Below are 20,905 nucleotides of genomic sequence, written 5' to 3' on the forward strand. Positions count from 1 at the left end.
GTTTTCAGCTCTGAAGATGTTTTTCCATACAAAATATTGTTTATCCAGCATGCTCAAGTCACATCAGTTGTGTACTCATGTGATAGGCAAGGAGCTTCATCAAAGAAAATGTATATTTGATATCCTCAAAAAAGGGCCTGTGTTCTGAGGCTGAAATAAGGTTGGCAGGTAGTACTGGAATCAAATATGAATAGATAATAATAACTGATAGTATTAATAGAAATCACTATTAATAATAGTGCTATTAATAATATTTTTAGTAGAGGTCATTATAAAGCACATACCATTTGTCTGGCTCTTTGGCCTTCATTTAATGAACATTATTTAATTGTCATAAAACCTTTCTGATATAAGCACTATTCTCAATCGTGTTTTTCAGATAGCTGATAGTGAGCCATTGGGGGTTAAATAATTTCCACAGCTTCATATATGTGTACGTTGTGACGCTGGGATTTAAACAAAGACTGACTCCAATGTCTGAGATAAGGCAGTATGGAAACTGTCATCCTTTAGATACAAAATCAATTTTTCTTCTTCACTTTGCTGAGAGAGCAGCTCTGATTCATGGCTATGGGCAATGGTCTTGTTGTCTCCAGATGCTTGGTACTATTGTTCAGAAAGTATTGGTATATATCTGTCTCCAATAATGAAAAACTAAAATTACATGTTAGATTTGCAATATTTCAGTAATACTATCTTATAGATGAACAATATAATATAAAGAGAGATACAGTTATCAAGGTGATACAATTATTTATATACATATATATGTATATATGTAATCTGAAGATTCATTTAAAATAACACCAAAAGATAAAATTGGCTTGTTTTTCTCTAGTTATCGGACTTCTTACTAAGTATAGGTATTCTCTTTTTATTGCACTTCGTTTTATTGCACTTCGCAGATACTGCGTTTTTACAAATTGAAGGTTTGTGACAACCCTGCGATGAGCAACTCTGTAGGCACCATTTTTCCAACAGCATTTGCTCACTTTGTGTCTCTGTGTCACATTTTGGTAATTATTGCAATATTTCAAACTTTTGAGTTTGATGACTTCAAGGGGTTCAAGACTTCAGTAGAGGAAGTAACTGCAGAGGTGACGGAAACAGCGAGAGAACTAGAATTAGAAGTGGAGCCTGCAGGTGGGACTGAACTGCTGTGATCTCAGGATAAAACTTGAACGGATGAGGAGTTGCTTCTTCTATATGAGCAAAGAAAGTAGTTCTTGAGATGGAATCTACTCCTAGCGATGATGCTGTGAAGATTGGGGAAATGACAACAGAAGGTTTAGACTATGACAGACATAGATGATAAAGCAGCAGCAAGGTTTGAGAGGATTAACTCCAATTTTGAAAGAAGTTCTGTAGGGACGCCTGGGTGGCTCAGTCGGTTAAGCGTCTGACTTCGGCTCAGGTCATGATCTCACGGTCTGTGAGTTCGAGCCCAGAGCCTGGAGCCTGTTTCAGATTCTGTGTCTCCCTCTCTCTCTGCCCCTCCCCTGTTCACACTCTGTCTCTCTCTGTCTCAAAAATAAATAAACGTTAAAAAAAAAAATTAAAAAAAAAAAGAAAGAAGTTCTGTATGTGTAAAATGCTATCAGATGGCATTACATGCTACAGAGAAACCATTCATGAAAGGAAGTCAATCAGTGCAGCAAACTTTATTGTTGTCTTATTTTAAGAAATTGGCACAGTCACCCCAGACTTCAGCGACCTGATTAGTCAGTAGCCATCAGCATCGAGGCAGGACCCTCCAGCAGCACAAAGATTACAACTTGCTGAAAGCTCAGATAATGGTTAACACTTTTTAGCAATAGTTTTAAATTAAAGTATATACATATATACTTTTTTAGACATAATGCTGCTGCACACTTAATAGACTACAGTGTTGTGTAAATATAACTTTTATATGACTTGCTTTATTGTGGTATTCTGGAACTGAATCTGCAATATCTCCAAGATGTGCCTGCAGACATAATGGAGGATGTCTTTTAAATATATTTTTAAAGGGGCGCCTGGGTGGCTCAGTCGGTTAAGCGTCCAACTTCGGCTCAGGTCATGATCTCGCGGTTCGTGAGTTCAAGCCCCGCGTCAGGCTCTGTGCTGACAGCTCAGAGCCTGGAGCCTGTTTCAGATTCTGTGTCTCCCTCTCTCTCTCTGACCCTCCCCCATTCATGCTCTGTCTCTCTGTCTCAAAAATAAATAAACATGAAAAAAAATTTTAAAAATATATATATTTTTAAAGATTTAAATGAAAAGTTGTTTAACAGCCCAGTTGGTTCAAAATTAACATTGTTGAGGGTTGGTTTGAGGTTAGGTCATATATCTGATGAGAAGAATTAATTGGTATATGTCTTGGCTTTCTGTTCTTTTGATACAAAACAAATGAGCCCATTTATGTGGTGTCCAAGAGTTATTTGATTTCCACTAAAGAGGCAGAATGTTATAGTAGAAAGGCCTGGGATGAGAGTTTAGATACCTGGGATCTAATCTCAGGTTGACAGTTACTAACCCTGTGAACTTGGATCTATTGCTTACTAATGGGCACTCTCTTGGAAAAGTTACTTAACCCAGTTCTTAGTTTCCTCATGTCAAAAGTGCAGATAATAATAAATACCTTGCTGGAATGTTAAAACAATAGTAACACAAGAAAGCATCCATGGTAGATTGCCTGATACAGAAATTCCATATCCTTTTCTTGGGCAAGGTTAGTTACATCTTTCGCTTTAGTTTCCTAAATGTATACTAATACTAATAGGATTTGTTACGTACCAGCCACTGTTCTAAGTGTGTTACATGAATATATTAATTCACAGCAACCTTATGAGGTAGGCACAGAGAGGTCAAACAACTTGCTTAAGGTTATTCAGCTAAACAATGGGGAAGCCTTTATTCAAATCCCACGGTCTGGTGCCAGGGCCTCTATTTTTAACCACTACACTGTACCTCCTTTCTAAAGGAAAGGGTTGTAGACTTTATCGGTAGTTTATTGCCTGTTATGCTGCATAATAAACAACCACAAAACCTCAGGGGCATAGAACAATAAGCATTTATTGATCACACATGTTGAAATGGTTGTTAGACAACTGTTGATCTTGGCTGAGCTGCCCCATGTGGCTTGGGGTTGGTTTGCTGTGGGGTTGGTTGGGACTGGGCAGTTTGCCTCTGCTCCAAGTGTGTCTCATCCTGCAGCAGACTAGTCTGGGAATATTCTCATGGTGAATGGCAGAAGTGAAAGAGCAAAACGGAAAAACACAAGTGGTTTTCCAAGCCTCTGCTGTCTCATGTCTGATAAAGCACATCACATGGCTGACCCCAGAGTCAAAGTGGGGAGACATTGCAGTTACATTACGAAGGCAGTAGATTTAAGAATGTGTCACTTGACACATTGAAGCTGTTTTGTAATATACCACAAATGCCACGGTCCAGGGTTCTAAAATTCTTGCATATTAAGGATTAATTCTAAAAGCTGACCTATGTCAAAATTGCCATTTCTGAAAATTAAATAAAAAACTTTTTTTTTCCATCTTACATATGAAGAAACTAAGCACTAGAGTTTCAAAAAGACTTGACAAGAGAACAAGACTTCTTTGGCTATATTTTTGCTTTTACCCTTTGACCCTCTTCAGCCATTTCTCCCACCCTCAACCCCCCATTTCTGGCAACCACCAATCTGTTCTCTGTACCTATAAGCTTGTTTTTTTTTTTAATTCCACATATAAGAGACACCATATAATATTTGTCTTTAGATGTCTGACTTATTGCACCTAACACAGTGCCCTTGAGGTCCATCTGTGTTGTCACAGATGCCAAGATTTCATTGTTTTTTATGGTTGAGTAATAGTCCACTGTGTATGTGTGTGTGTGTCTGAACATGTATGTATATGCACACATACATATATACATACGTACACTCACAGACACACACAGTATAATTTCTTTATCCCTTCATTCATCATTGGACACTTAGGTTATTCTTAGGTTGTTGCCATATTTTGGCTATTGTAAATAATGCTATAATGAACATATATCCTTTTTAATTAGTCTTGTCATTGTCTTCAGATGAATACTCAGAAATTGAATTGCTAGATCATATAGTTTTATTTTTAATTTTTCCATACTGTTTTCTATAGTAGTTTCACCAATTTACATTTTCGCTAACAGTGCACACAGTTTCCTTTTTCTCTGTGTCCTAGCTAGCACTTGTTGCTTATCTTTTTGAAAATAGCCAATCTAACAGGTGTGAGGTGGTATCTACTTGGTTTTAATTTGCATTTTTTGATGATTATGATGTTGAGCATCTTTTCATGTGTCTGTTGGCCATTTGTGTGTCTTCTGTAGAAAAGGGTCTGTTTGGATCTTCTATTTTTTAATTGGATTGGGTGTTTTTTTCTTTTTTTTTTCTTTTGAGTTGTATCAGTTCTTTATATAATTATCAGATATATGAAAACTCTGAAAACACACACACACACACAACTTCTGGAAACTAGGCAGAAACTTCTTCCAGGAATACTTAGTTCAGTCTATAACCCCAGGATAGTGGTGGGGATGATGATGATGATGATAGGTAATCTTTAGGAGTTTACTATGTGCCAACCACTGTTCTCAGCACTTGATGTAGTTTCCTTAATCTTTACAACAACCCTATTAATGGGTACTATTAGTAGTTTATATCTCACAGATGAAGAACTGAGAAGTTTAGTAATTTCCCGGGGTTACCCAGCTTTTGTATAAGATCTCCACACCAGATAAATTTCAATTTTTTCTTTTTTTTTTTTAAATCAAATTGTGTCTGGACTCCTTCGCTATGGATTTGAAGGTTGTCTGTAATTCCATTGCTCTGAAGTATAATTTTAGACATTTAAGAATCTGGGATTTTGTAGATGGCATGAATGTATTGAAAGGAGCTTTAGAACTAGATGCTTTAGAACTTTATTCCAGTTTCAAAAATATATGATTCTGAGTCCCTGTATGCATTTCCTCTTTTGTGTGTTCAGCTTTAAAAAGTGTTGCAAGGATCCTTTATGTGAATACTAAACCTATTTCTAGGAGATGAAGAAAGTATGAACTAAAGTCCTTTTATTCCTGTGCTCCAAAAGTAGAATCCTTTGCTTTGAATTTCTTTCTCATTCTGCAAACAGAGTTCTCTGCCCTGACTTAGAGCATTCTTGAGAATAAAATTCTGTTTGATTTGGTCACATGATCAGAAAGACCAGATATGTCTTTCTGAGACACGATGTGAATGACATTAATGTATGTCATTAAAACAGGCATTTCTAATTCCACTGTGCCCCTGTTTCAGATATTTGACAATTGAGCGGTACCTTACATTTCTTGGTATTTTGAGATGCTTAGCCGAGTAAATTGCTGTTTTATTCAACAGGTGGGTTTTCAGAAAAGACATATGAATGGAGCTCAGAAGAGGAGGAGCCAGTGAAAAAGGCAGGGCCAGTCCAAGTCCTCATCGTCAAAGATGACCATTCCTTTGAGTTAGATGAAACTGCACTTAATCGGATCCTTCTCTCAGAGGCTGTCAGGGACAAGGAGGTTGTTGCTGTGTCTGTGGCTGGAGCATTTAGGAAAGGAAAATCATTCCTGATGGACTTCATGTTGAGATACATGTACAACCAGGTACGTTAAGTGTTCTAAGGGGCACCTGGGTGGCTCAGTTGGGTAAGTGTCCAATTCTTGATTTCAGCTCAGGTCACGATCTCATGGTTCATGGGATCAAGCCCCATGTCGGGCTCTGCACTAACAGTGTGCAGCCTGCCTGGGGTTCTCTCTCCCTCTCTCTCTCTCTGCCCCTTCCCCACTATGCACACACTTGTGTGCTCTCTCTCAAAATAAATAAACTAAAACAAAAGCAGTGTTTTAAAATGTCTTCTTGTTTCCGTGCTTTTGTCACTTTGTGTTTTTATTTAGTAGTGTTAAGTATTTCCGCTTCCATTATCATATACCTTAATATGAACTAGTTTGCTAATGCTGTGGTACAACCATTCTGACTTCAGTGCTTTGGGCACCAAACTCCACAGGCCACTTTTGTCTGAGGCCACTTTGCAACATTTCCCTTAGGACATAACTTATTTTTTTAGAAAGAAACACAGCATAGTGATATGATTATAAACTTTACACTTTAGAGTGTGTAAAGTGTGTCAAATAATTTTTATCATAACTTTTATATTATAATCATATTCCCTCCAGCATTTATGATGACATTTTTCAAGCAGGCAGCAAAGTTAAAAGAATTTTATGGTGAACACCTACGTATCAAACTACCTAGATTTTACCGTTAATATTCTTGCTTCATCACATGTGTCTCCAGATACTCTTCCCTCTTTACATCTGTCACTGCATCTTATTTTTTTATTCATGTCATAGTAAATTGCTGACATTGGTTGCACTTCCTCATAAATATTTCAATATACATCATCATCATATATTTCAGTAGATTTTATCTTTTGTTGTAAAATCAGATACACTTACATGCACAAATTGTAGGTGTACATTTGCTAATTATTATTATTTTTTTTGGAAAATGCATATGCCTGGATGACCCCAAATGCTATCAACTATATCTTGCTGTTACCCCAGAAAGTTCTCTCTTATCTTTTCCCACTCGGCCCTCATCTTACCCATCCCCAAAGACAACCAACAGTGTTATAACATTTGAGACAGCAGTGTGGCACAGAAATGAGACTATAAGGGACCTAGGATAAACCAAAAGCAGAAGGATAAATGGGAAATCAGAGTCAGAAAACCGAAGGTTGGGAATGGAGAATGTACCCGTAGTTTTTTCTACTCTTTACCCACAGCCATTTCTGCTGCAAATATGGATGTTGAGGCAGAATAGACACACTACCCAAAGAAACTTTGTATCATGTATTTATACCATAACTATTCATTTTGGATTGATCTTTTATAGTTAGGGTATTTTTGATCAATTTTGTAAAGTTAACTTTAATATCTTCTATGTCTAGCTTCAGTTCAAACAAATCAAGAATAGAACTACCAAAATACTTCATGCTTTGAAACCAGACAGAACTCTCTGTTTCTAGCATATCACCATTAATATGCTACTTAACACAGCTGGGCAAATTAAGTGAACAAAATTAGTATCCATATTAGTTTCCATACTGTGGGATTATACAGTTTTAGGCATATTCATAGTTTTAACTGTGAAATAAACATTAAAATCAAATGCTCAGTAACACTTGTCCTGTTGCTTGTGTTAAATGGCACTTGCCAGATTAAAGTGTAACCGATCTGTTGTGTTTTTGTTTTTGTTTTTCTGCATCTACTACTAGGTGCCTCTCCTCTTGCTATTCACCCCCTCCTCTTCCACACTTGATCTTAGCCAAAAGGCCGAGAAGCGATCCCCCCCTCCTCTTCCAATACCAAAGCATTTGTATGTATTATTATTGTGTATATCCTGACATATTATGTTCTCTCTTATCTTTATTTCTTTGCTTCTAGAATGCCCTCCCCAAGTTTGCTCATCTGGAAAAATTCCCAAACATCCTTCAAGTTTTAGCACAAACACCACCTCTCCTATTAAGTCCTACCTGACCAACTGTTAGTTATTTCTTTTCCTATGCTTCTATCTTTGCGTAATACGCACCTCCATTTTGGCATGCATGTATTGCATCATAATGGTTTCTTGACAGGTCTGTCTTTCTATTAGGCTGTAAGCTTCCTCTGGTCTGGAATGATATCTTCCTATTCCCAGGACCTAGAATAAAATGTAGCACATGGTTGCTCCTCTGTTATAATGTTTCAGATAACAAAGAAAGTAATTGTATCAGTACAGTAGATGTGAATACATCTCCTTTTGACGGCAGTTGGAGAGAGATACCCGCCAGAACGGATGCAGGGAAGAAAGTGTACCACGGTCCACTTCCATATCACAGACTTTCTTAATTTGCAGGAATCAGTCGATTGGGTTGGAGATTACAATGAACCATTGACTGGTTTCTCATGGAGAGGTGGGTCTGAACGAGAGACCACAGGAATCCAAATATGGAGTGAAGTCTTCCTCATCAATAAACCTGATGGCAAGAAGGTAAGATGCAAACTTTGTAAAGAAAATTGAGTTTTCAGTTGGCAACAGTTACCACTGTTCAGGATCCTTGAAAATGATCTTTTGAAAACTAATTTTGACCATTCGACATGAAATTCAAAAGGGATTCCTTGTTTCCCTTTCTGTTGATCAAGGTGATAAAATCATAGGAACGATAGAACAGCAGATCAGCAAGCTAACAGCTGTCTGTTGTTTCAGTGCTGTTTCTGTTAGCTTGGATTACCAGTGAAAATTAATCATTATAGTAGTCAGCTAATTAATATTTTCATTTTCTGTGGCATTCATGGCATATATAAAAAATTACCTGTTAAGTATTCATTGATAATGGGTTGCTATAGTTCTCATAGTGTTAACTTTGTAGTAGCCCTAATTCTACATATGTTCTATAAAATACCGATAATGTATTGTCTACTTGCCTGTAGGTTGCAGTGCTATTGATGGATACTCAGGGAACCTTTGATAGCCAGTCAACTCTGAGAGATTCGGCCACGGTATTTGCACTTAGCACAATGATCAGCTCAATACAGGTATGGAATAAAATAAATCCATTTCAATGGCTGTTACTTTAAAAATTATAAATATGTGTATTCCTACATTCTTACTACCATGCGTGTGGTAGTGAGACCAACAACAGAAATGCTAAATATGTTATTTGGCTCAGCTAGCATCCCAGTTCTTATGATTTCTATGAGTAGAATTGGTTTGGTTATTGTAATCTAATTTCTGATCAGTTTTCAAGCTGCCAATAGCCAGAAAAGTTTGCATTATTTCACTGATAATTTTTTATGTTTAAAGCCTACAATAAACGTAATAATATTGTCTTATAATGTATGCAGATAGATATATTGGAACTACCCATTATAAGTTACATTTACTGAACCGAGATTTATAAATGGGTTTTGTTTTGTTTTGTTTTCATAGCGTGTAGAAACATTGCTAAGGGTAAAAGCATTTATACGCTTTCCCAGCTGTTAAAAACACTTAATTAACATTTAGGAAAATAAATGTCTCACAAAAATTTTTTTATCTTTCTTTCCTTTTTTTTCTTTGTCTCTTACTAAGTATTGTTTTTGAGGTTAATGTAAGCTTTACAGATCATCTTGGAAAGTCTCTGGAGAGTTTTACTATAATCATAGAACACATAGCATGAAAGGTTTTACATTAACTTTTAGATATTTTCTATTTATTAGAAACAGCAAGAAGTAGTAGTAGCCAAGAAAACAGTTAAAAGAAAGGTAAGATAGTTTAAAAAGGTAGGGGAGGCAGAGTGGTTGGGATGAACAAGTCAAGGCTAAATTACAAGTGAGCAGAGAAAGAGGCTCGTGAGCCAGCAACCAGGGTATCATGTGTGGTTAGGACAGTGAGAGGGTGGATAGAAGGAAGACTGAATATTTTCTACAAAAAGCTTTAAAGTGGAAGCCATGATTATAACCTGTGATTGATTAGCTTTTAAAAATAGACTTCTTAAAACATATGAGCCTGTAAAATACGGACTTAATGTCTAATTTCTTCATAATCAGCAGTATAAAACCACTTGTACAAACCAATTAAAACATAATTCTTTATTACCTATATTTCTGTTTTACCTGAAGACATTGAATATTTTCACTGAAAAATCTTAAGTCCTTAGTAATGACCTTTTTATCATCTGAGAAACAATCTCTTATTTAAGTAAGTGCACAAAGCATTCTCTTTGTGTCAATACATAAACATAGAAGCTTCCTTCACTGTTTTTTGAAATTAATCCTCGAAAGAAAAAACAAAAGATAGAATGTCATCTTAGTACTGTGGTCTGTTCATGAAGTGGTTATGTATATGTATAGGGATATGAGCCTGATACTCAGAACCTAACTTCAATGTGATAGAACTTTCCAGAGACTTAACTAAATTAATCAATTGTGAGAAAGTCAACATAATTTTTCAAGACAAAATTTCATGTATGGCTTACTCAGATCTAGATTGTTATTATTTTGCTATGCTTGTAAGAATGATTTTTTATTGACTAATCGTTAAATCAGTTTCATAAATAATTTTAATATTCTGTTTCCAGAGCAGGTGGCTGTTGTATTTCTGGAACAATTTTATGATCATTGTACATGGTTTATTGTTTCTCAAGCTTTCTTTACTCTTCTCTCAAGGTCTTATAAATACCATTACGTGAGAATACATGTAGGGGCACCTGGGTGGCTCAGTTGGTTAAGCGTCTGACTTTGGCTCAGGTCATGATTTCTTTGCTCATGAGTTCGAGCCCCGCATCAGGCTCTGTGCTGACAGTGTGGGTCCTGCTTGGGATTCTCTCTCTCTCTCTCTCTCTCTCTCTCTCCCTCCCTCCGCTCTCTTCCCCTCCCCATTATGCTTGCTCACTCTCGAAATAAATACACTTTAAAAAAAGAATACATATAAGAAAGTTTGATTTTGTGAAAATTGATATTTATAAAAATAAAGAATGACATAGTAAGTACTTCGAAGGATGCCAATTATCGTTTCATTTTGACTTTATTTCTTAATCAAGGTATATAACTTATCCCAGAATGTCCAGGAGGATGATCTTCAGCACCTCCAGGTAACAATATGTATACTCTTTTTTCTATATATCTGGTAACGTTTTGAAGATGTGTGGATTTTGTTAGGCCTTCTCCTACCTAAAACTAAACAATTCAGAAAGATTTAGAAACATAATCAAATGGAGACTGTCTTATTCCCAGGTTTCTTGTTTTAGCCCTCCATGGTTATGTTCTCTGTCTCTCATTCAGTTTTCAAAGTTCTTTGTTACTCTAAAGCTACTTGTTACTGGCTCCGTATATTTGAAAATATATGGCAAATTAGAGTAGAGAAAGAGCCTTTGGTTTAAAAATGACCCCAGATGTGAAGCTGATCCAGTTATAAAATAAATAACTCACAGAGATAAAGAGTACACCACAGAGAACGCCGTCATTAATACCGTAATGACATCGTCTGGTGACAGATGGTGACTGCACTTGCCGTGGTGAATGTAGCGTAGTGTATACAACTATCAAATTGCTATGCTGTGCACCTGAGACTAATATTATATTGTATGTCAACTATACTTTAATACTACATTTTAAAACCCTTTCTGTTCTGTGTGCTGCCCTCAGGGGTATTGTTACAGCACAAATGCAGAGAACAATAGTGAAAGTGAAGTTGAAGTCTTATGGTCAGAGATTTAATAATTGCTAGTATGATATCAGTTGCATGCCAGATTTTTTTTTCCCTGTGGACCACTTTATACTCAAGAACTATGAGGAGCTACCTGATAATTCATAAAACTCTGTTTTAGATCTGAAAGAGACTTCGGTGACTCCTAATTTACCCTTCATATTTTACAGATGAGGTAAATTTGGCTGAAAATAGTAAATGACTTGCCTAAACTCATGTGGCTAATTAGTGGTAGAGTGGGCATAGAGATCTGGGCATCTTCTGGGCTCAGGGCTTCTTCCACGCTCCAAGTAGCATTTAAATTTCAGATAAGTAAAAGATTAGATATTTCCTGAAGATAGTTTACATCTCTGTAACACTTTCTGCTCTTTTTCAATTCATGTTATTTTGGTTACACAGCAAAACCTATGTACCTTAAATATATAATCTATCTTGGCAATAAGAGCCATGTACAGCTTTAGCAGACAACATAGAATGATAGAGCAGGGTAACCTGTGATGCTGGACATAACATTTGGAGTTCAACATTATTCCCAAATCTATTTCTAGTATCTCACACTGAGCATCTGTGACAAATAGGCAGTATGCTGAATGACTGTTCGATGTTTCTTGTAATCAGTACGATTTACTTCTTCAGGCACGTGTCATAACTAGCCAATTATTTTCCAAGTTAATGGCATGGCACTGTTCCATACCAGCTTAGGGATTTCTTAAAGAAGGGCTGATTTTGGACTTTGATATTGAGTAAGTAATGTTTTTCTGAGACCATTTAAAACTTTTCCTGTAAATGGCAACACCTCAGCCTCCTCAAAAAAGATTGTGAATTCAAATTATGTTAGTAGATGATTCCAATGAGAGTGCCTAATCCCTGGAGCAGCTGCAATATTCCAGACACAGTATTCCAGACTTTTCATTTAAATACTCTAATCAGATGCCTAGTAATTACTCTGGGCTTCCCCGATCCCCCTGCAGGAGAGATGGGGGTTGCTATGGGAGCTATCCGAGAAGGGCAAGGGGTGGGAATCCTCTGTATCACTTGCACCCCAGCTCTGAGAAGCTGTTGTGCCTTGTAAGTCTTGTGGATGAAGTGGCATTTCCTGTGTACAGACGGGGAAACCCATTCCACTGATGACACACTCATCGGAGGCCTAATCACAGTCACCCCCTAGGGTCTTTGTTCTCTGACATCTTCCTTACGTTTTTGAACAACACAAAAAACTGAGAGGGTGCCTCTCAGTTGGGAGCAATTAAAAACAGAAGAAGGCAGTGTATTTGGTTGTATTTTTAAGCCAGATGCCTCTATGCCTTTGTAATAATTCAGTCCATTGTGCCATTAAATTTCCTCAGGCGACAACTTTCGTTAAATATATCCAACATAGTTTATGGCTCTCTGGTCTAATCTGTGCAAGTTCTGCTTTGAAAGGGTTTTTAACATGTTTCTTTCTCCCCCATCTTCCCTACAAAAAACTGCCCTACATTCTTGATATAAAGTTGTTGGCTTTGAAGTAGAAACTTTATTTTTAACATATACTTTATGTCCTTAATTTTTAAATATCCAATTACTATCGTTCTGCTTTGTTTAATACTTAGTTCCTTAAAATGTTTATTGTAACCTTAATAATATAGTATTATGTTATAGTGAGGGGGGAAAAATGAGTGGAAGAAAGCACAGAAGTAAAACTTTGCAGATACTGAAGTTTGTGTGTGTGTGTGTGTGTGTGTGTGTGTGTGTGCGCGCGCGTGTGTATGTGTGTGTTATTTCCCTTGTAGCTTTTCACTGAATATGGCAGACTGGCGATGGAAGAAATATTCCTGAAGCCATTTCAGGTGAGTGAAGAATAAAATTATGGTATATTCTTATTAAATTTTTCTTAAGAGTATGACCAGGTATATGAATTGAGAAGGTCACATTTCTTTCCTTTTTTCTTTATTTCATTTAAGAAGCACTTTGAATACCTTGCTAGTGCTATTTGGTGCAAGTAGGAGATTCAAATGGGGAAATGAAAATTTAACAAATTATTTTTTTAAAGAAATGGGAAAAACTTATTGGGAATAACAAAAATAAATAAAAGAAATGGGAAAATGAAAAGATGAATTAGATATTTTGATTCCTGCAAGAATATCATCTTTTCTTCCCTGAATTCAACTCTAGAGATGTCACAGAAACCAAAAGAAAACTGATGAATTTGTCAAACATAAAAGCTAAAAACAAACAAGATTCCTGGGACTATAGGAAGGGTTACAAGTCACACAAAACCTGGCTAAGGCACAGAGACAGGATATTGGTCAGGTGGGTGCAAGTTTATTGAAGGTACTTTCTCTTTCTTACACAGTGACCCATGTGAACCATCACTTGCTTCATTGCACTAAGTATCAGACTAGCAACCAGCTCAGCCTCTTGGAACAGCAGGATAACATCAGGGCAATATATGAGCTCGTGTTGGGTGGTATAAACAGACTATTGGGTCCTTTAATGCTCCCTTCTGCCCCAGCAGTCTTTAAATAACAGGAACCAGGAGAGTATAATTAAGTCAAAAAGCCCTTGAAAGCCTGGAGGAGGTACAGATTTAAACACCCAAGACTGCTCACTTGAAGCATGACAGCATCAGCCTTGGCTTCTCAGGAGGGCTCAGGCTAAGTCCCAGAATTTAGCCCCTCCCTGGTACGTATCACCAGCCAAGATGGATAATACCCTGAGAGGTATGTGAACGTACAAGGAGAACGAATGATAAAGGGCAAAGTAGAATTTATGGCTTAAATGGCAAGTAGTTTATTTTTATTTTTTTATAAGTTTATTTATTTATTTTGAGAGAGAGAGAGAGAGCATGTGCAGGTAGGAGGGGGGCAGAGAGAGAGGGGGAGAGAGTATCTGAAGCCAGGCTCTGTGCTGTCAGTGCAGAGCCCGAGACAGGGCTTGAACTCACAAACCGTGAGATCGTGACCTGAGCTGAAACCAAGAACCAGATGCTTAACAGACTGAGCCACCAAAGCACCCCAGCAGGTAATTTAAAATGAGTTATTTAGTTATCTATTGTTGCATAACAAATCATCCTAAAAGGATAAACATTTATTGTTTCACACAATTTTTAAGGGTCAAGAATCTGGAGTGGCTCAGCCTGGGTGGTTTTGGTTCAAGGTCTCTAATGAAATTATGCAAGATATTGGCCAACAAAACATTCTCAGAAGACCTGACTGGAGGGTCCACTTCTAAGCTTACTCACATGGCTGTTGGCAGGAGACTTCAATTCCCTGCCATATGGACCTTCCCACAGGGCTGTTCACACCAAGGTTCCCAGGGCAAATGATTCCACTGCCAGAGTGACCAAGCTGCAATCATTTATAACCTCATCTTGGAAGTGAAGACCCCGTCAGTTCTGCTAAATTGTATCTGTTGTACCCACCTACCCTGATATAATGTGATATAATGTGGATATAATAAGGGGACCAAATAAAGGTGGGAATACCAGGAGGAAAGGATCTCAGATATAGTAAAAAATAAGCAAAGAAACTAGTACATACCTATTAGAATGGCCAAAGTCCAGAGCACTGACAATACCAAATGCTCCCCAAATGAGGACGTAGAATGTTAGAAACTCCCATACATTTCTGGTGGGTGTGCAAAATGGTACAGCCACTTTGGAAGATAGTTTGGCTGATTTTTACAAAACTAAACATATTCTTTACATATGATCTGGCGTTGTACTCCTTGGTATTTACCCAAAGGAATTAAAAACTTCTGTCCATACAAATACCTGCACACAGATGTTTTTAGGAGCGTTATTCATAATTGCTCAAACTTGAAAACAACAAAAATGTCCTTCAATAGGAGAATGGATAAATCAACTTTGCTACATCCAGACAGTGGAATATTATTCAGAGTTAAAGGAAATGAACCATCAGGCCATGAAAAGACATGGAGAAACCTTAAATGCATATTATGAAACAAAAGAAGCAAATCTTTAAAAGCTACATACTGTACTATGCTACATACTGTAAAATTCCAACTGAAATTCATAAAACCTTGGTTTGCGAGCATGGTTCACTCTGGAAACATGCTTGTAATCCAAAGCACCTGTATATCAATGCGAATTTCCTCATAAGAGATAATGGAAACTCAGATGATTCATTTCACAACCCAAAAATATTCATATAAAAATGACTACAATGCTATAATATAATACAAAATAATAAAGTACAAAATACAAAGAAAAATTAACCAGCACTTACCTTTGAAAACCTTTGTTGTGAGGGAGACAAAAGACAGAGGAGTTATTGTGTAGAACGACTTTCACTATCACTCACAGAATCACTACTATCCATTGGGTCAATGGAATCTTTTTCTTTTTGTGCACCTTCAACAAGGAACCTATCCAATGACCTAGAATGAAGCAAATTATTCCTAAGCTAACTCTTGTATGGAAAAGCAAAGGACTGTCCATAGGTGCTTTGAAGTAACAAGAAATAAACTAGTGCCCATTGTGGGCACCTTCTAACATTCTGGAAAATCACTGATTTCTGCCAAACACCATAGCCTGAGACCAAGCATCTAAGCATGGGAGACGATCACCCACAATCCCACAGAGAGAGAGAGAGAGAGAGAGAGAGAGAGAGAGAGAGAGAGAAGAACCATGTTCACACAAGGGAAGAGGGTGCAGACAGGAGTTCAGGTAGAATAAAAACAGTCCCTGCTTACAATCCTCTGTTTTGTTTACAATACCTACTAGTGTCTGTTAACTTTAAAAAATAATAATTTTTCAGGTTGATAAGTGAAGTATTCTATAGTAATTGGGCTATTAGCTTAGGTTTTTCTCTGAACTTTTTACTCTCTGGATCCATTGGCATAGGGTAGGAACTCCATTGCAAATTCTGGAAAGGATTTTTAAGTCTTAACCAGCAAATGTTACTACTTTTTAAAAAAGTTTTTAATGTTTATTTTTGACAGAGAGAGAGAGAGAGAGAGAGAGTGCAGGGGAGGGGCAGAGAGGGAGGGAAACACAGAATCTGAAGCAGGCTCCAGGTTCTGAGCTGTCAGCACAGAGCCCAACACAAACCATGAGATCAGACCCACAAACCATGAGATCATGACCTGAGCCGAAGTCGGGAGATTAACCGGCTGAGCCACCCAGGTGCCCGAAATGTTACTACTTCTTATGCTTTTTAAGATACATTAAGACCAAGAGGGACCAACTGGTGCTCTGATTAGATAGGTAGGGAGGGAGGGAGGGAGGGAGGGAGGGAGGGATACTGCTTTTGGTAAAAGAAATAATAAAAATGAGAACAATGGAAAAAGTTTTAGCACTTGTTGGTAAACTGAAGGCATTTTGAAATGTCAGTGAAAAAAGTTTTGACTGAAAGAGTCAACAATGACTTCTAAACAAGTTTGTACTTGTAAATCTATGTATCTGAAATTGAAATGAGGAAGTCATTAAGTAGCAAAAGTGGCTTCCAAAGATACTTAATGATATTTAAAATGAAAGCAACCAAATTCAAAACAAAAAATACTACACACCATGAAATTAAAAAATAATATGCAAATATATTCAGGTCTCAGAATTTTTAAGGTATCAGCAAATAATTCACATTTTTAAAAAAACACCATTAAGACCAATGTTAATGAGCTTTACTAGCTACAAAATAATTCACATTTACCTTAGAAAAAGTTTCAAGAGAAAAAGTTCTGATAGGGTATAATTTTTAAATGAAAGTTCAATTAATTCATCAAGATTTTTTTACTTTTTATTTTATTTTTTAATGTTTATTTTTGAAAGAGAGCGTGAGTAGGGGAAGGGCAGAGAGAGAGGGAGACATAGAATCCGAAGCAGGCTCCAGCCTCTGAACTGTCAGCATAGAGTCCGATGACGCAGGGCTCAAACTCACAAATGGTGAGATCATGACCCAGGCCGAAGTCAGACGCTTAACTGACTGAGCTGCCGAGGTGCCCCTATCAAGCTTTTTTTTAGAAGGTTATCACTTCCATCCTCTTCTTCTATCTCAGGAGAGAGCAGGTTTATTTATTTGGATAAAAGTGTGGAGAAATTTTAAACACTGCCCAAGAAGGCAAGGTGAGAGGTAATGAAATTTAAATCATAGTAATGTGTACTCAAACTAAATTTAATAAATTCAAAATAGAAGAATTCTTACGTCTGAAACAGTGAAATTGTAAATAATGAGCAAGATATATCACAGGCTGGAAAAGTAAGGGTAATTAGGCAATGAAGTAAATAGCTGCATTAACAGATTCATTTGATTCTTTTTTTTTTTTTTTTAAGGTTTATTCATTTTTCAGAGACAGAGCATGAGAGGGGGGAGGGGCAGAGAGAGAGGGAGACACAGAATCCAAAGCAGGCTCCAGGCTCTGAGCTGTGGTCACAGAGCCGGACACGGGGATCAAACTCACAGACTATGAGATCATGACCTGAGCTGAAGTCGGATGCTCAACCGACTGAGCCACCCAGACACCCCAGATTCATTTGATTCTTAAATGAAAAGCCAGTTTATATCAAGAAAACAAAATATCTGTGGTATTTAAAAACTGTTTTTAAGCAGAGAACTAAAAGCGCAGTGAATTCAGTTTAAAAGCAATATTGAAGTGTAAAGTTTATCCAAGTGGTGTGCTGGTAAATGTATACAACTGGCTGGTGAGGAGGGAGGAGGTGGTTCTGATTTAAAGCATTTGCTGATTTCTGGTATGAATACCTTTACCATGGCTGATTTCAAGCTGCCAACATGATGTCAACTGACTTGTAAAATTTCTCAGACTTGAACAACTGCTCCTTGTGAGCCTGTAAGGGCCAGCTTTACACTAGTTAGCACACTCAGGAAGTATAACCCATGACAAGACATTGCGTTTGAAGATTGAATTAACAACTGGGCACATCCTGGCAGAGGCATCTCTGGTAGGGGAGGTTCTGGTAGCAGAGAGGTAGGGTGCCGTTTCTGTGTACATTTTAATGTACAAGTTGGTAGTAGATTAAGGTTTGCCTATAATAGGAAAATAAGGATAAACCCTAAAAAAAACTTCCTGCACACAAACTTTAGTTCCCTTCTCTTAGAAGCTTTATTTTATTCCTGAGCATGTATTTTAGGACCACTTATCTTTAATCTCTGCTCTTTCACCTCCTCGATGTTAAGTACTTCACCTTCTAGATTAGTTAATTCACCCCAGTTTTCTCCCATAGCATTTAAAACATTTTTTTTTCAATGTGTATTTATTTTTGAGAGAGATAGGGTGTGTGAGCAGGGAAGGGGCAGAGAGAGAGGGAGATACAGAATCCGAAGCAGGCTCCAGGCTCTGAGCTGTCAGCACAGAGCCCAACGCGGGTCTCGAACTCACAAACCTCGAGATCATGACTGAGCCGATGTTGGACGCTTCACCAGCTGAGCAACCCAGGGCCCCTCTCCCAATAGCATTTTTAATTAATCATTTCATATGCTTAATGGCCCTTAAGGGCCTTAGAAATAGATCGACTCACACACACACACACACACACACACACACACACACACACACACACAATAAGTACATGAGGTGATGAATATGTTAACTAACCTTATTGTGGTAACCATTTCACAATGTATACGTGTGTCACATCATTATGTTGTAGACCTTAAACATACACAATGTAATATGTCAGTTATAGTTCAGTAAAGCTGGAGGGAAAAAAAGATTTGAATCCTCTTTGTGAGAAAAAGCAAAACTCAACTTTTCATGTTTCCTTTGGTAGAGATGTAATTATTAGATCAGTCCATGCCACTTTTATGGTTAAACTGAATGTTGATGGAAAACAATAGTAGAGGAAGCATATAATAATATATTGCTATATTAGGATAAACCTTCTGTTTCTCACAATTTCTCATTCAAATTGGGCCTACATATGGAAAATTAGTAATATTTTACTTAATTATATTTAAGGACCCTTTATTCCTGTGATTTAAAAATGTTCAGGGGCTCCTGGGTGGCTCAGTTGGTTAAGCATCTGACTTTGTTTTATTTATGTATTTTGAGAGAGCAGGAGTGAGTGGGAGAGGGGTGGGAGTGGGGAAGAGGGGGATAGAGAGAATCCCAAGCAGGCTCCATGCTGTCAGCACAAAGCCTGATGTGGGGCTTGATTCCATGAAACATGAGATCATGACTTGAGCCAAAATAAAGAGTTGGATGCTTAACTGACTGAGCCACCCAGGCAACCTAAGAGTACATGTGTGCTCTCTTGCTCTCTCTCTCTCTCTCTCTCTCTCTCTCTCATAAATAGATAGATAGATAGATAGATAGATAAACAAACATAAAAAAATACATGTATAAAAATGTTTGGGGTGCCTGGGTGGCTCAGTCAGTTAAGCATATGACTCTTGATTTCAGCTCAGGTGGTGGTCTAGGGTTCATGAGATCTAGCCCTGTGTCAGGCTCCATGCTGACAGAGTGGTGCCTGCTTGGGACTCTCCCTCTCCCTCTCTCTCTCTGCCCCTCCCCCCCCCCACTCTCTCTCTCTCTCTCAAACTTTCTCAAATAAAATAAACTTAAAAAATAAAAATAATAATTAAAAATTAAAAATGTTCATCTACAGAATAAATTCTTTGATAGTGATTTCAGCCACTTTAAAACAAACTATTCTTGGTCAAATATCTATGATGACTGTAATTGCCAAGTCATACCAGAGAAATGCATGACTTCACTGAGAAAATGAGAGGCTGTTTGTGCCTACATGGGCTGTAAATAAAGAAAAAGATATGATGGTAGGGCCGAGAAAAAGGATAGCTTTCTGAGAAAGCTACCTTATCCCATGTTCCTTCTAGAGAGCAATTTAGGTGATCTGAGAGCTGTATGATTCAGAATAAATATTCACCTGGCTACATAGAATTAGGTCAGTGATATGCACCAGGATTCTCCCAGTGTCCACATTTAGGTACATGAACTATGTAGAAGATCTGTATAAAATAGTAATAGTTTATTGAGCATTTATGTTGTGCCAGGCGCTGTGCCAAGTATGTTTCTTACATAAGTCAGATTATATTCATTATAGTTATATAAAAATAAGTAATGTTGTTTCTTTACTCTTTCTTTTTTAACTGATGAAGGAACACTGAAGCATAGAGTAGTTAAGAAACTTGTCCCTGGCCACATCATATCTGTTTTTTTAAAGGATTTATTATTTTTTTAAGGTTATTATTTTGAGAGAGACAGAGTAAGCACAAGCAGGGAAAGGGCAGAGAGGGGGAGAATCCCACCTAGCCTCTGTGCCATCAGCTCAGAGCCTGACTCAAGGTTCGAACTCAGGGAAATGTGAGATCATGACCTGAGCCAAAGTCAAGAGTTGGACACTTACCTGACTGAACCAGCCAGGCGCCCCTGGTCACATAATATCTTTAAGTTGCAGAGCTGGTCTTCAACCCACGTAGGCCACAGGCTCAACACCCTGATAGTTCCACCATCCTTTATTGCCTCTCTTCCCCCTCATAATCCTCGTACTTACTGAGCTATATCGTGTAGTCTTATATTTGAATGTGCACATCTTCCTAAATTATAAATACCTTAGGAGCATGAACTATTGTAGTTTCCTTGTTTTCTTTTTAGTCTAGTACATCTAACTTCATACAGCAGATGTTCAATTAATGTTTGCTAATTATGGTGCTGTACACATATTTGGGATTGTGTATA

General features: G+C 37.5%; 1 protein-coding gene across 4 annotated transcripts in view; it reads left to right on the forward strand.

The window, feature by feature from the left end:
• Positions 1-20,905, forward strand: part of ATL1 (atlastin GTPase 1) — an 83,672-nt gene that overhangs the window by 41,306 nt on the left and 21,461 nt on the right. For 3 of the 4 annotated variants that reach the window (XM_053889403.1, XM_019451861.2, XM_053889404.1), the window contains exons 3-7: positions 5,384-5,631; positions 7,925-8,059; positions 8,500-8,604; positions 10,590-10,640; positions 13,024-13,080. In XM_053889403.1, the coding sequence (XP_053745378.1) occupies positions 5,384-5,631; positions 7,925-8,059; positions 8,500-8,604; positions 10,590-10,640; positions 13,024-13,080 (596 nt within the window). The remainder of the gene's footprint in view (positions 1-5,383; positions 5,632-7,924; positions 8,060-8,499; positions 8,605-10,589; positions 10,641-13,023; positions 13,081-20,905) is intronic. The other variant, XM_019451864.2, reaches the window with a different exon arrangement.

This window comes from Panthera pardus, unplaced genomic scaffold (assembly GCF_024362965.1).
Source record: "Panthera pardus isolate Hobbes unplaced genomic scaffold, ASM2436296v1 HiC_scaffold_24, whole genome shotgun sequence".
NCBI lineage: Eukaryota > Metazoa > Chordata > Mammalia > Carnivora > Felidae > Panthera > Panthera pardus.